The sequence below is a fragment of the Cygnus olor genome, chromosome 13 (assembly GCF_009769625.2).
Source record: "Cygnus olor isolate bCygOlo1 chromosome 13, bCygOlo1.pri.v2, whole genome shotgun sequence".
NCBI classification, from domain to species: Eukaryota; Metazoa; Chordata; class Aves; order Anseriformes; family Anatidae; genus Cygnus; species Cygnus olor.
In genome coordinates, this window is record NC_049181.1 from 9,861,756 (window position 1) to 9,876,444 (window position 14,689).

The window sequence follows — 14,689 nt, forward strand, 5'->3', positions numbered from 1 at the left end:
AGGTACAGTAACAAAATTGTTAATTAAGTCCAAATGATATAACTACACATATAAAAGCAATGCAAATAAATAAATACATAAACGTACCTTGTCAACTTCTTTCAGATGAAGATAGCAAGAAGCCATGTTCCTCTGCAACTTAGCCAAATTCTGATCTATTTGCCCAGGTGTGTAGAAGCTGACAGAATAGTTGTACCAGTGAAGAGCTTCAGAATAGCTTTTTGCCTAGGAAATTAAAAAAAAAAAAAAAAAAAAAAAAAAAAAAAGGTGATTAAGTGGCCTATGTTTTCCTAAAACAAATCATAGGAAATGAAAGATTTAGATAGTCAAGTATATTCTAGTGTAATCTTTCCCTCAGAAGAGCAATCACTGGTCCCACAATGCAGGCATATTCATTAGGAGACTAGATGGGTCATTGGTCTGATCCAGAAAGGACAATTATATGACTAAGTACAATATTATTTAAAAAAAAAACAAACTTTGTATCATGAAGAGAGAGGGAAAGAGAAAGTCAGAAAGTAAGAGAAAAAGACAAATGTTTTTATGTCATTTAGACACATGAACTTCTTGATACTAGGCTGAAGAGTGTACTCCCAACTACGGTTCCAATTTGGACAGGGTAGACTGTGAAAACTGTACTAGGGCCAACGAGCCCAACGCTGAGGTGCATTATTCTTTCTATAAGTGAGCCAGCCTATCCCCACTGGTGGAAGAAAAGCAGTAAACTAGGTAAGAGAAAACAAATTCTAGATTCTGGAAGAAAACAGACACATGAAATCAAGCTATTAAAGAGCTTATGTCCAGCAGACAAAGAGGCTTTCAAATACAACCTTTTTTCATAGCAAGCTTTTATGTATCTGTCACAAGTCCTGTCTTGTCACAACTTCACTGAATCTGCAGAGACCGCTAGTGAAGGATTATCTGGATAAAGAAGAATTCTGTGTCTACTGGGACCAAAATGTTGTTATGAGTGACAAACAGCTTTCGCAGGTTCCAGGGTGATGATATCAGTATGGACAATCAGTCTAACTGCCACCATCCAGCATTAGGTCTCTAGAACCATACAGGGAGGGAAAGACTGTTCCTCAGGAAGAATATACTTTGAGTCACGTGTACTTTTTTAAGTCCCTGCACTGGTGACTTGAACCAGAACATCCCTGTAAAATTGTCTTTCAAGACAAGAACAGCCTGTGCTATCAGAACTCCTAATCCAAGTAGGATCCAAAAAGGGTCATCAAGCAAACAATGGCATCATCTTACCTTGCACATACTCCCACCTTCCAAGCCTGACAAACTGAGGAATCTGTCACCAATGGAAAAAAACAGGACTTTGGTGCTAACAATAAGAACGGAGGCAGCAGCCCAGTGACACAAAATTTGGAAACAGTCAGTACAGCTGGTAATATGGTCATGACAAAACATTAATAAGTGAGAGGACTAATAAGTGACTTTGCACCTCAGAATCTGGTAATAAAGTGCAGTTTCCTCTTGCAGGATTCCTTGGGATGAAAAAGGGAGAGTAGTAGGAAAAGCCTCTTTGCACCGTAAAAATGGGTAGCAGAAAATGAAGCCAAACAAAGTCATGAAATCTGGCACCATTTGGTGCTCAGACCAGTGCCAAACATCACTGATATGACAGCCTGCAATGAAGACAGACAATGAGAAGGCAGCTGAAACAATATCCTCTGGTCCTTTGATGCCAGAAACGAAGACACTATCAGTTCTGTTGGCACAGGCAAAAAATTCACTGCCAGGACATTATTTGGCTGACAGAAGGGTATCATCACAGAGGAGCCCACAAGATTCAGTCATGGCAAGAAATAGAAAACATGAATCTTTATACACTTCTCTTCACTTGCTGCCTTGAAATTCCAGAGGGGAAAATGGTCATCCCAGGTATTACAAAGCAGAACATATTAGAAGAAGCCATAGATACAGGATTCTCATAAGAAAAGTGAATTCAGATTGGTAAGAAGTAAAGAATTCAGTAATAAAGGGGAGGAATTTATTTTAAAATGAGGAGGAAGCAAGCTGTGTCATTAGCACAGTTTTTGTTTTAGCAAAACAAAATGAACATCTCAATGTAAAGAATATTTTAAATTTTTTTGCACCCTTCCCAGGGCAAAACCAGAATGAAGGGCCCATGTTCCCATGTACAAACTTTGAGATGAGACTACCTGAAGTCTGATATTATAGCGGAAAAGAGCACCTATTGGGATGAAAGTAAAATTAGTTCCAACTGGAATAGGCATCTTACTAACAATTTATGCTCTAACCAAAAATAGACATACCAAAGAGGTCAGGAAAATCAGATCTTCATTTTCACTGACACAAATAACAACAACACTACTTGATCCCAAACCTCATAATGTTTGGCAGCTGTGTCCCACAAGATGATGTGCAGCCGGTTCAAGGTTTCAGACAACAGCTGTTTTCCAGTATAATGACCTGAAAAGATAATGCAAATCATCACTTTATAAGAACTTTAAGAACCACACTGAGAGAAGTACCTAAGAACTACCTAAGAAAGACTGTCCCACAGCCTACAACAAGAAACAGTAACATGGCAATAGCTTCGGCCAGGACCCAGTGTTCCATATACTGCTTCTGAAAAGAAAAAATGTAGTGAGCAAGGGAATAAATATCATCATGCTTTAATGATGACAGCATGGCTTTTGCACCTAGCTAGATGCTACATAAAACACAATCTGATTTCCAGCAGATCTGACAGTCAAAAAATGCTACAGGTGTAGAAGACCTGAAAAAGAACCTGTAAGTCAGCTGCTCAAACAAGGATGTGCAACCCGTTTTAATACTGACAAACAAAAACGCATTGGGCTGGATAGACCAAGTATTAACGTTACATAGAACTCCTAGTAAATATTTTATGATCCCACATACATCAATCATACAGACTAAACTGAAAAGTAGGAGCTGTTTTAGCATGTGAATTTAACCCTGAGCTCTATCACAACTGTCATTCATTATGGAAGCCAAGAGCTGCTGTGCAATAGAAACAGAAAACAGACATAAACAAAAAGAAAGATGAGAATATATTTTAAAAATGAAAATCAGAATTCAAGACTAGCCAGCTAAAACCAGCTTTCAGCAAATGACAGCAAAAGATGGATACAGACCTATAATAATTTCTTCAACCTTTTGCTTAGCAAGCAGCTCCCTCTTATTCTGCAACAGGAACTCAATGTAGAGCAGGGTTATTTTTCCAAGGTCAGGTGAAGATTCAAATCGTTCAGCAACAGAGTTCAGAAAATCAAACCCAACTGATTCCCTGTTCACACAGATGGAATTTTAAGAAGCTGCACAGAAGAGCTGTTAATTTTCCATTCTGAAGAGTAACATTCACACTATACAGCATGTTTCTCATTAATACTACTGGCACACAATCACATTTACAGAGTGAGTCAAGGTATGAATTTACTGCAGTTCATCTATTCTGTAGGTACTTCCTATTTGCACGCTTGTTACACAGTATTCACAAAACAGCTTACCCCTCACAATGAGAGCATGAAATTACTGCAAGACAGACGTGTAAATGGAGGTAATCATGATGGAGCATTCAACAGTGTTAAATTTCATGCCTCTATTTTGCAGTTCGTTCATCCTCATACTGATTTTCACAAGAATGATTCTGGGATCCAGAAGCTTTAATTCTGAGTATTTGTTAATATGGAAGCAAAATTTCAGTCAGATAATTCCAGACCCAGGATAAATATTAAAATTGCACAGGGACAATCTCAATCATTCTGAAGTATTTGCTTGGTATTGCAAATTGCCACTTGACATTATTTCACAGCCTGTTCTGCCACTGTAATAATCTGTATCACCTTGAGACAGCAAAGACAGGCTGCCTCTCAAAAATGTTTACCTACCTCTGTCAGTTTTTATTTAAAATAAAGTGTCACTGCATAATAGGTGTTCTTTGCTTACAGAAGAATAGCTACAAAGCCCAAATATTGTGTTCGCTCCACTTGATGATGATTTCATACCTTCCATTCTCCAGCAGCAGTTTAGCAGCATTCAAACAAAAGTCTAAAGACAACTCATGGTGCATGAATTCTGCAACAGCTAGACAGAACACAATGACATTGAGATTATCCAATCAACTTACATACTTAACTACTTATTATATGGTCTTACAGCTTCTTTGGAAAAAAAAAATATATATATAGTTCTAAAACCAAGGAAGAATAAGACATCTCCATTGTGCTTTGACTTTCCTTTCTCTGTCTCGTAGTTAATGTAATACTACAGAAATGCAACAGACTGACAGCCCTGGAATTCTAGCCTTCTGTCTCTCTAAACAGGAACAGAATAGGCGTTAGTAGCACAAATGTTTGCCTCAAGCTGTTTTCCATCAAAATGCTTCATCCTTATCTAGAAGGAACCACTTAAGATGAGGACAGAACTCAGGCTGTGTGGTGGCATGGCAGTGCAATGGAAACTACTTAAGCCTAATGGTTTTTAGCATCACCAGTCTTAGACAGACAGGAAAACATTGAATTTACTGGTGCTGATAAGTAGGTATCAGTTTTAGAACACTCAGATAAAGTTTAAAAATTGCCAAACTGTGCCGGATGGTTTAATAACAAGATTTATACATTCATAGCTTGTATGAGATAAGAGAATGAACACACTAGTAATGTAACGTGACTGTAACAGTTGTTAAAGAAAGCACTTCTACGGCAGCTGCGTACAAGAGCACAATACAAGATTTTAGTCAAATGCCTAAAACCTAGCAGGAACCTTCATTCAAAGGAAACGGGAGTTGCAGTACATAGACACAATACTCTTTGGCCAGCCATCCAACAGAAGACAGACAGCCACTTATTTATAAGTTGCTTGAAAAATTGACTGGAATCTTCATGCCATTGCTATAAGCAGTAACATGCTATAAGCAGTGTGTGTTTTGATAGGCAACGCTATGGCTTCACAATTCAGATTGTAGAACAGAAACCAGCTATTCCGATGGTAAGTTTTGAATAACTGTCTACTTGGAAGCTGGCTGAAATTCACCAGGAGCCATCTCAAGTGGAGTTTCCTTTCCTGTTAGTCTGGCAGCAGTCAAATCATCCAGCTTTCTGCAAGAAATTCCTTATTTCATTGTACATTTATTTCTCAGAGTATTTGTTATGTATCTGATACTTTCTAAGCATAAAGAGAACTAAGCCCCTCCTCGTTAAGATGCCGTTATTGATGTAAATAATATTTTCCTGATACATTAACCTTTTTATACTAAAATTTCCCCTGAAAACTTTCTCCTCTTCTAGTGCCAACAGAAAAATCAGTTCTATTCAAATTACAAATTTGATGAATAAGAAGAGTTAGTATGTCCTTTATAAACCAAGTAAACTCTGGTAAAACACACTTACACCAACGCATTGATCAGCACTCGATGTCTCTTGGCCAAAACGTGCAACATAACACACAGAACAGCAATGTTTCACAAGCCTTTCTTCTATGCTGAGTGCATGAGATACAACCCAACTTCATCCTTTCTAAATAACCTTAGGCATATGACTAAAATCAGCCATCCTCTTACATTGCTGTATTACTGCTGCCTTCATTCTAACAGGCTTCGGCCTTCCCCCTTCCCTATTTCCAGCAAGTATATTTAAGCTCTCAACAAAATAAAATCACGTTTAGTTATAATTTAATTATTATATTGTCCTCTAATGCTGACTTCTATGGCCCACACACCAAACCAGAATTGTTACATGTGGCTAATGAAGATTCCTCTAAAACACACAAGAAAGGTTTGGCTCTTTTCTCTTTTTTCCTCTCTCCAATGCGCTACTCAGGCTGTCTTCTTGGATATGGAGTAGTATGACCTTACCGTGAAACATAAACAGAACTGTAATACCTGAGTTGATCTCTTCATCTGATGCTCCACTTTTAAGAAGAATGTTAACTTTCAAAAAAAACCCTGCTGGATGCAAATTCTCCTGCACAATGAAAAACACTCCATTACTTGGACAACTGTTTGTAGAATACAGATTCTGTGAGAGTACAACACATTCATAACACAGAACCACATACACTCCACAGCATTCTTCCATTCCATTTTATTATCAAAATATAAACTATCAAACAATGATGACAAGAACACTCTTACACCTCAAAAAGTTTTGTGAAGGTAACTACAATAAAAACTGCAAAGGGCTTGGGTGCAATGGTTTATACCACCATTTACCCTGATCTCACCAGCACGTGCATTATCATCTGTCTGAAAGCCCTATCAGCATGTAAAAAAGTGACCTTGAACTTTCACTTAAAATAGGATTTTATATTTTGAATTTCTTTTGAATGAAACAAATAATGGAAATTTTAAAACAGTCAACCAAAGACAAACAATGTTTTTAAATTTAAGTTACTCTAAGTAACCCGAAGAGAGAGAAGCAAAAAATTAATTCAAGTCACTTTCACCAATGATTAACGTGGTCTACATTATTACATTAGTAAATGCTTGAGTCTCAGTTATTGCACACATAAATATAATTGCACATTACTACCTCATTTGCCAAGCTTATAGACTTCAATGCCTTGTCAAGATACTGCTTACAATCCCACTCAAAATAGGCTGTAGCTAACAATCGCAGCACCTTAGCCTGGAAAGAAAAATAAACTAGAAGTTTAAATCCTATCTGCATAGTGGGGGGGAAAAAAAGCACACATGACCACACGTATCAACACAAAAGACTTAAATTTTAAGGCCACAAAAGTAAAGCTCTCTGAGTGAAGAGAATGCCTGTCTGAGATCAGACATATGAAGTGACTGCTCAGCTCCAGAGCCTGAGTCGGAGTGCTGTGTCTGGTCTTCAGCACTGCAATCCGCACAGCACATGAATCAGCTCGAGCGTTCAGAGAACAGAACAGTAATAGGGAAATGCAGAGACCTGGAAAAACAGAAAGAAGTGAAGGAACAGGGGCTATCTACTTTACTGAGAGAAACACAAAGACATACGTGACCGCGGCCTGCAAATATGCAAATGATTTATATAAAGGGGAAGAGAATAAAATCTCTATATCCACTGTCGGTAGTATTAGGAGTAATAGGCCTACGAGACAGACAAACATCTCTCAGAAATGACACAGCTATACCTAACAATGCCTTGAAAGAAGAAGAAGGAGGGAAGAAGAGATAGCCTCTCAGTCTGAGTCTTATTTCCCAAAATCAAATTTCTGTGAAATAGTAGATTCAAATGTGATTAAGGGCATCAGTGACTCAACTCTTGCTATGATGCTCATAGAAAGTGGATTTGCAACTTTGCCAAACTTCATAGCAAACAGTACTAAAAAGGAGGCCAGAGAATCAATCACTGGTCAGTTTTGGCATAGCAGAAGCAGTGGAGTCAGGTTAACAAAATCCTCCTCTGTGTAAACAGCAATTTCTCTTTTTCTTACCCGCATTTCTTTGCCAACGGAATATTTCATGTCCATCTTCCCAATGTCATAACTCTGGCTACCAATGATAAGGAAAAGTTAAAATTACATGGGATGACAGAGATAAATTCAGCCAGGTTTCTGGTATGTGCCACATTCCTATCCTACCCCACTTCTTAACTAGAGAACAAAAGATTTTTTCTTCCTAAAGCCTCATATCAAAAATTGTACTCTCCCACTTCCATCAACCTAGCGCACCACATTCTGTAACATCTTCAATTCAAACATTTTAGTAGGCTTTATCAGTTTTAACTGAAGGCATTTTAACCAGTCACTGTTCTTATTCTCACCTGACATATAATACAGTCATACACAGAAGTTACAATTGACCCAGCCTCAAGATCACAGCACAAGAACAGACACCTGGGAGTCATGATTCATCATTCTTTTCCTGAAAGTTAAATGACAGCACAAAGGACCACCCAGAGAAAATGCACCGAGTCCACAAAACCAGATCTGATGGCAAACAGTGCAGAGGAATAACTTTTTAAAAGAAAAACAGAATAACCAGACATTTGTTTCCTAATATAATACACTCTCAGTACAGGGAAATCTTAACCCACTAGATGGAGCTAAATTGCTATATCCAGATAAGTATTTGCACTTGGCAAAGGTTTATCTCCTCCTCAAATTTTGCCATCAGGACTCAGTATTTAATTTTCCACAAGAACAAAATATAAAATAATCAACAAAGCACCAGCTTTAATTAATTCTAAGCGCTTCTAAAAATTCTTTGATAGCATGTGACCATAACTATTCTGAATTAGATGTGCTGTGATTTGTTTTCTTCAGAGAATTTAAAAAAAAAAGAACAAGAAATAAAAGCAAATTTTCTGAGCTCAGTCTGTGACCTTGGCATGAGGATACTCTTCCCAATAGCCTAAATATTTTCTTCCCTAGCAATAACACATTGCTTATTTGGATCCTACCTAAACCATCTCAAACTATTCGTTTTTCACCTTGGTGGTTGTGTCTTTCATCAGTCAAGGAACTGCTGTCAATGAAGCACCTCCTTTCTGAGAAATTCAAATACTGATTAAAACACATCCATTTAAAACTGGCCAGAAGAATTCCTCTACGCTTTTCTGAAGTTTTCAGATTTCTTCAATATTGTTTATAAATGGCACAGGAGCTGGGAACAGCCTCATCATTAAAGTAATCTCTTTGGAAGAAGAGTTAGGGAGAGAATGGATGAGAACCATGGATATGACTTCTACATGGAAAGGTTTTCATTTTAATGACATGAAAATCAGTGTGGAAAACAGACATAAATGCTAGGCAACAGCATTTGTAAGCAAGACAGTCACTAAGTCAGCATTTGCTCAGCCAGCATGGTTCAGTTAAAAACTTGAGTTCTCATTTTTTCAATTAAACATCTATTTTTCCTTGCTTCCCCCTCTCCTTCACACAGATTTTTCCATTTGAAAAGTAGGATATTATTTTGTCTCCCTTTGCACATTACCTGAGCCAAAAGGAGCTCTGTTCATACTTCTTCCGTTCATAGGTTTCCACCCCAAAGTTGTAACAGAGGATTGCCAGGTAACAGGTCTGTAATAAAAGACTCCTGCTTCTATAACGTTCTTGTAGAAACACCAATACATCTACGGCACCCAGTCTCTGGTTCTTTAAAATGCTTTTTACTTTAAAGACAGGTCTAGAATTATCACTTCTGACCGTATTTGAGGAGGTATTGAACATGAGTAGAATCAAATTGTATTGTTCCGTGGGAAAGTGCAGCAATATTAACCGGTCTGGGACATGCAAAACAGGGGAATTCTTCAAACACACAAAGTAGAATAGTTCCTCAAGAAACCAACCTGAAAGCACTAGAACTGTGCACAGTAAACAACAAAAAAAATAAAACCTAAGAAGAAAAAATGGCATATTACAAATTCATTTCTAAAGAGTTTTACATAGTTAAGTGAATAGGACTCCACCTCTTGCACGGTAGGCTTTTTCCCAGCACTTCTCCTTTGCATTATAAAAGGACGATCCACACTACCAATGTGAGGAGAAATATATTTTTGAATGTTTGATTATTCAGAATATTGTTGCTTTCTGCTTTATCAGTCAGCCCTGACAGTATCTCTTTGCAACTGTCTAATGCTGTCCAAAGGGAGACAAAAAGCTGTTTTAAATGCTAACAGACCACTAATATTTGCATTCATTTTGCCACTGGAGTAACTTTCTTCTCCAAGTACAAGAAGTGTCTCTTGCAAGGGACTTCAAGTCCTCAGGCAAGAACGAGAGACACAGAACATTTTGCTTTGAACATTTTTTTTTTTATCTCATTGCCATCCAGACACAAAAGTGCAAATTCAGTATGGATGAACAAAAAAAAAAATAAAAAATCACTCCCATATTTAAAATACTATTTCAATGAATGAATGTGTTCCAGGCATCAAGCATAATCCTAAATATTCCCATATGCCTAGCATCACTCTGAACACTAAGTGTTTGGAACAACTCTAGCACTTCACCCTTTAGGGCTACAGCTCCCCATTGTGGTTCATAAGACCACTGATGACCCACAAACTGCAAATCCTCTCCAGCTGATTTGTGGTATCATCCATTAAGATAATGCAACAACCTCCATGTGGTACTCCGCAAGTGCTCTCTGGTAGGATGCAATTCTGGAAGAGTTAAGGAGTGACAACTACCTAGTGGTCAAAAATTCCAAAGTCACTCAGAGCAATTGCTAGTGCTTTCTTTTTTTCTCGTTGTTTAAATACCCCTCTTTAAACCAGAGGTGAATTGTATCTCTCGTGATCAGAAACCTCTTCCTTGTCTGCATCAGTGCTCATGGTTTCTGAAGAGCCTTCACCGTGAGAAGTTTAATATTATTTAATAGAGGAGTTAAAATGGAAAGCATGAAATTCATTCAAAATGAAATGAGAATCAGAAACATAAAGATCTTAGTGAGCATCTTTAACAAATCAAACAGTGAGAAGCTGCTCTTATAATTGAAATGAAAGTTAGACCCCTACAGCTGACTTAGTCACTCAGATGCTCTGCACACAGATCACAAAAAAAAAAAAAAACCCTCTAACCAACTGCAACATAAACAGTGCCATATTTCTGTTTCAGAACTCACATCTATCCCTTTGGATTTTATTACCTGTACCACAGAGACAAGAACAAAATGTTTCCTCAATGTACAAAAAAAAATCCTAAAGGTTGGGAAAAAATTAAAATAAGCAAATGAAAATGAATGTGGGGAAGCTTATTCTGATACAAACATATTAGCCTTTTATCTTTGCAAACAAAGGACTACTCTGCATATGTCAAAGTTTGTTTTCTTTGGACATTGTTCTGTAAAATAAAAACTACAAAAAACAGTTTAGTACAATGGGAAACCGCCATTCATAGCTTTACAGCTTCATGAAGATGAAGATTTTAGTACTAACTTGCATATGAAAAGCCTAGAAGCTCAGCTCTTCTCTTGTCCCACCTGTCTCCAGACAAAAGTTCACACATAAAAGGGAAGAAGCAACAGAGAAGAACAAGATGTAAAGTGCAGCTGTTTCTGCAGAAGAGTAGGTGGCATATTCAATATAGAAATCTTTTTGCCTTTCTTGATGATTTGTTTTCACTCATTCTTTAGAAAGAGTTTATCATTCTATTTCAAATGATAAACTATGAGCAAAAAAAGAAAAAAATACTGAACTTTGAAGGAAAAAGCCTGCTGCTTTCATGCAAAATATGTAGCAAGAAAATCTCAGAGAAGCAGAAAAACACAGAACACATACAAAGAGTTCTCAAAGTATTTTTCAAAATTTTATATGGCATATGCCACTCGTTAACATATAGATAGGAAAGCAGATTTTCAAACTTTGGAATGATAAAGAAGGTATGATTTCACTAACCTCTTTTGGCAACTTCATCAACATATCTTTACAGCGCTGCACACACATCACTGCTTTCTGAAAATCCCCTTGAGCAACTGCCTAAGAAAGCAGTAGAACATGCCAACAGACTGTAAGTGCCTTGCTTGCCTCTAAAATTCATTAAAAGACCAATCTCTAAAAAAGACTTGGATTTGCATACATTTTTCACGTTCACTAAAGCTAAATTTGGGATTAGATATCTGTCCTTATAGTGCCACAATAATTCTGTTTATTTCTATATATTGCCAGATGACAAAGACATCCAGAAGTACCCTGCTGTCCAGCCGCAGTGTGAAAGGGACAGATAGATGGTACCAAATCATTCAGATGTTAGGTGATGTAACAAACTAGCAAATCTAAAAACACCTCTCCAGTAACGTGGGGTACTCTCTCTGTCTCCATTATCAACTAGAAGCTAAATGAAAAATTTTGGCCACTGTTTTGGTCTGCTTAGGGAAGCACTTTTCAATCAGCCCAGCTGCAAATTTGACGAGCATTCTGAAGTGACAAGTCTTGCTGTGTACATATGGCACAAACGCAGTTTTGGGGACCCAGGCTCCCCTTTGTTCAGGAAGCACAAGACACCCTTGGAACCGAAACATTTATGACTCAGAAGGGCCGCTGTTTGTTGTACAAACACTCATGCTAGCCAAATCACAGAGCAACAAATCTGAACTAGAAGATATAAACAACACGGCACAAATGACTGCGATAAACCAGGCAAATTAAAAATCATCAAATTATTGCAACACTGAATGCAAACATCACGTCTGATATCTTACATCTAAGCAAAGGAAATATATCCTTCAGCAAGTCCTCAGTGCCAAGCATTCATACATCTAATAAACGGGTCAGAGTTTCCTTTGTACCCCCTGGTGACTTATAAAGAAAGCTGGGAAGAACACATACTGATTCAGCCTGATAAGAGAGCACTTTGAAGAGGTCCTTCTCCACATCAGCTTTGTGCACATGAATATCTGCTTCACCATCGCTCCCCTTACGTAATTTTGTGTACAGTTTTTCTATGCTCTGGAAAACAAAGCTTAAGCATCACCCATGGAACTTACAAACAGGTGTGTTTATAAGAAACCAGAACAGAAAAGAACTTACGTTCAAGGCAATCCCTAGAAATTCATCAGCAAGATCAGCTTTTCCAATATCTATCCATCCTTTACCAGTTTTCATTGACATCTGAAAGAGAAAATGATGTGTGCTTTGTGACAATTTAGTCACTTCAAAGAAGCAGTGTTAAATTTCTTCTTGTTAATGCACATATCTTACGTAGGAGTGAGGTATTTCAGCTCTTTAATTTGTGACAAGTGCCTCTCACATCTGAGTTAACTCCATAGCACCTAGATGCAGCGTAAGACTTACAGTGCCCTACTACACAATACTGTAAGATATCAAAATAATGCTGCTCTCAGAACATCTTAACATATGACAAAGATGTGATGCTAACTGCGCTAACTCAGCAAGGTATGCCTGTGATACGGGCCCACCTTCAACATGCACACTCCCCAGAATTACAGGCTTATTTCACTCACTTTCCAAAGCAATTGTAATAAGTTTGTAAGGTTTTCGTTGGTGATCAACTGTATGTCATTGCTTAGCTGCCATCAGCCTTACCAAAATCTGTCTTCGAATAGTCCCCTCCGGAGGATCACTGCCTTCACAAAGGCACACCAGTCTACAAGCAACAAATCGCACTGCAAGAAAACAATGTATAATATATTCTTAAGTTTCCTTTTGTCTTTTTTCTTTCTTAAGAAAGTCAGGCCCTGCCATATCCAAAAGATGGTTTACCACTTAAAATTGCAGGAGAGAAAAATTTGAAAGCTTCAGTAGTCAAAGCAGTCTGAATTTTAGCCAAGCTCCTTACAACTGCCTTTTAGGCATCAAGGAAAAAAAATGATATTCTCCTCAAAATACCTATTAAACCTATTAAATACCTAAGTTAAAGACACAGCATTCAAAGACTTAATTACATTACAGGTGCTCACAGTAACATGTCTTGAGTGCCTCAGAATAGCCTTCAGCAAAATAGGGAAATCAAGTTTAATAATCTTTACATTTTCAAAGTAAAAAGCAAAAATATTTTCTGGCCTTTCTTAAACATCAGGGATAGAAAAGACACCACTTAATATATTTTAAATAGCCTCTCCCTGGCCCTTCAGCTGTGATATAAGATCTGAGAACATTACGCTACAATAATTATTACTTATTTTGTGTAAACTTACCCTTTTCCCTTCACCTGACATCACTTATATGATGCAAAGTGTACATAATTTTGACTATAATCCCTCAAGACAAAAATGTAGGCCAGATATTGCAATCCTGCAGAACCACATAAGGAACTGGATGACAGAGAAGACCAAAAACTCACTTCTGATTTCCCCCAGCCCTGCTTCTGGCTCTAAGCAAACCTACCAGCTGTATGCCTAGCTGAGGCAGGGGAGTCAAAAGAAGAATTTAGATTTTTTCTGTAAACATTAGTGAGATAGCTATGTTAAAAAACAGTCTCACTTTTTATAAATTAACTGACCAACAGTCTAAAATTTACATCAGTTTTATTTCCATACACTCTCAGATTAAAAACATAGCATTAGAAGGCGAACTACAGTTTCCTTTGGCTACACCACTGTTTTATTGATGCCCTGGCACAGAAGGGGGAGTGGTAAAAATGCCTATCCTGATTCTGTGTCGCTAGAAGATCACCATTACACCAGAGTGATCCTTCCTGAACTGTTTATGTAAGCCTAGCTGTAGTTTCCTCTGTCTGTATCCTATCTGCAAATACCCACACAAATCTACAGCACTGCACATATACCTGTCAGCAAAGAGCTTTTCCTTTTCATGCTGCAACACACAAACGCGCTTAGCAAGGAACGGAACCCATACGTACGTTTAGCTCTTTGCTCGTCATTGATGACAGAACCCATGTGTTTGGTCACAGCCCAGTTCCACAGGCTTACTGCACCTTCTTCAACCTGAGGAGGAAAATTCTATTAGATTTAATTTTGTCCTAGATTTGGATCGCTTTGAAATTTACTGCTGGAAAAGGAACCTCCTTTCATGCTCATCATGTTAATGATCTGTCCATGTTTGTGCAACCGCCTTTGACACCGGAGTCAAAGGCCTGAGTTTTCTGTGAAGCTGTTAACGTGAACTGACCATCTCCACAGGGAGAGCTGGGATAGCGACCCCAAAACAGGCACGCTGAGCGGACCACCCAGTCTTTCTTCAGCTAAAAGTTTGGATCATTCTTTTCTACAGAACACGTATTCCAGAAAACTGATAAGCAGTTGGCAGGAATCACATATCCTTGCCATTTCATAAGATAT

General features: G+C 37.9%; 1 protein-coding gene across 9 annotated transcripts in view; it reads right to left on the reverse strand.

Annotated features, from left to right (window-relative positions):
- The window catches only part of TEX11 (testis expressed 11), a 35,250-nt gene that overhangs the window by 18,647 nt on the left and 1,914 nt on the right, over nucleotides 1-14,689 (reverse strand). For 6 of the 9 annotated variants that reach the window (XR_005823917.1, XR_005823916.1, XM_040572033.1 and 3 more), the window contains 13 exons: nucleotides 14,251-14,335; nucleotides 12,975-13,054; nucleotides 12,459-12,539; nucleotides 12,258-12,377; nucleotides 11,328-11,408; nucleotides 8,924-9,009; nucleotides 7,423-7,480; nucleotides 6,531-6,626; nucleotides 5,882-5,963; nucleotides 4,008-4,086; nucleotides 3,138-3,289; nucleotides 2,363-2,448; nucleotides 88-225 (listed from right to left, as the gene is read on the reverse strand). Coding sequence is in view for 7 of the 9 variants with exons in the window: in XM_040572033.1 (XP_040427967.1) it covers nucleotides 88-225; nucleotides 2,363-2,448; nucleotides 3,138-3,289; nucleotides 4,008-4,086; nucleotides 5,882-5,963; nucleotides 6,531-6,626; nucleotides 7,423-7,480; nucleotides 8,924-9,009; nucleotides 11,328-11,408; nucleotides 12,258-12,377; nucleotides 12,459-12,539; nucleotides 12,975-13,054; nucleotides 14,251-14,335 (1,224 nt within the window). In the remaining 2 variants the exon portion in view is untranslated. Of the gene's footprint in view, nucleotides 1-87; nucleotides 226-2,362; nucleotides 2,449-3,137; nucleotides 3,290-4,007; nucleotides 4,087-5,881; nucleotides 5,964-6,530; nucleotides 6,627-7,422; nucleotides 7,481-8,923; nucleotides 9,010-9,398; nucleotides 9,542-11,327; nucleotides 11,409-12,257; nucleotides 12,378-12,458; nucleotides 12,540-12,974; nucleotides 13,055-14,250; nucleotides 14,336-14,689 lie in introns of those variants that run through there. The other 3 variants (XM_040572034.1, XM_040572038.1, XM_040572040.1) reach the window with 3 other exon arrangements.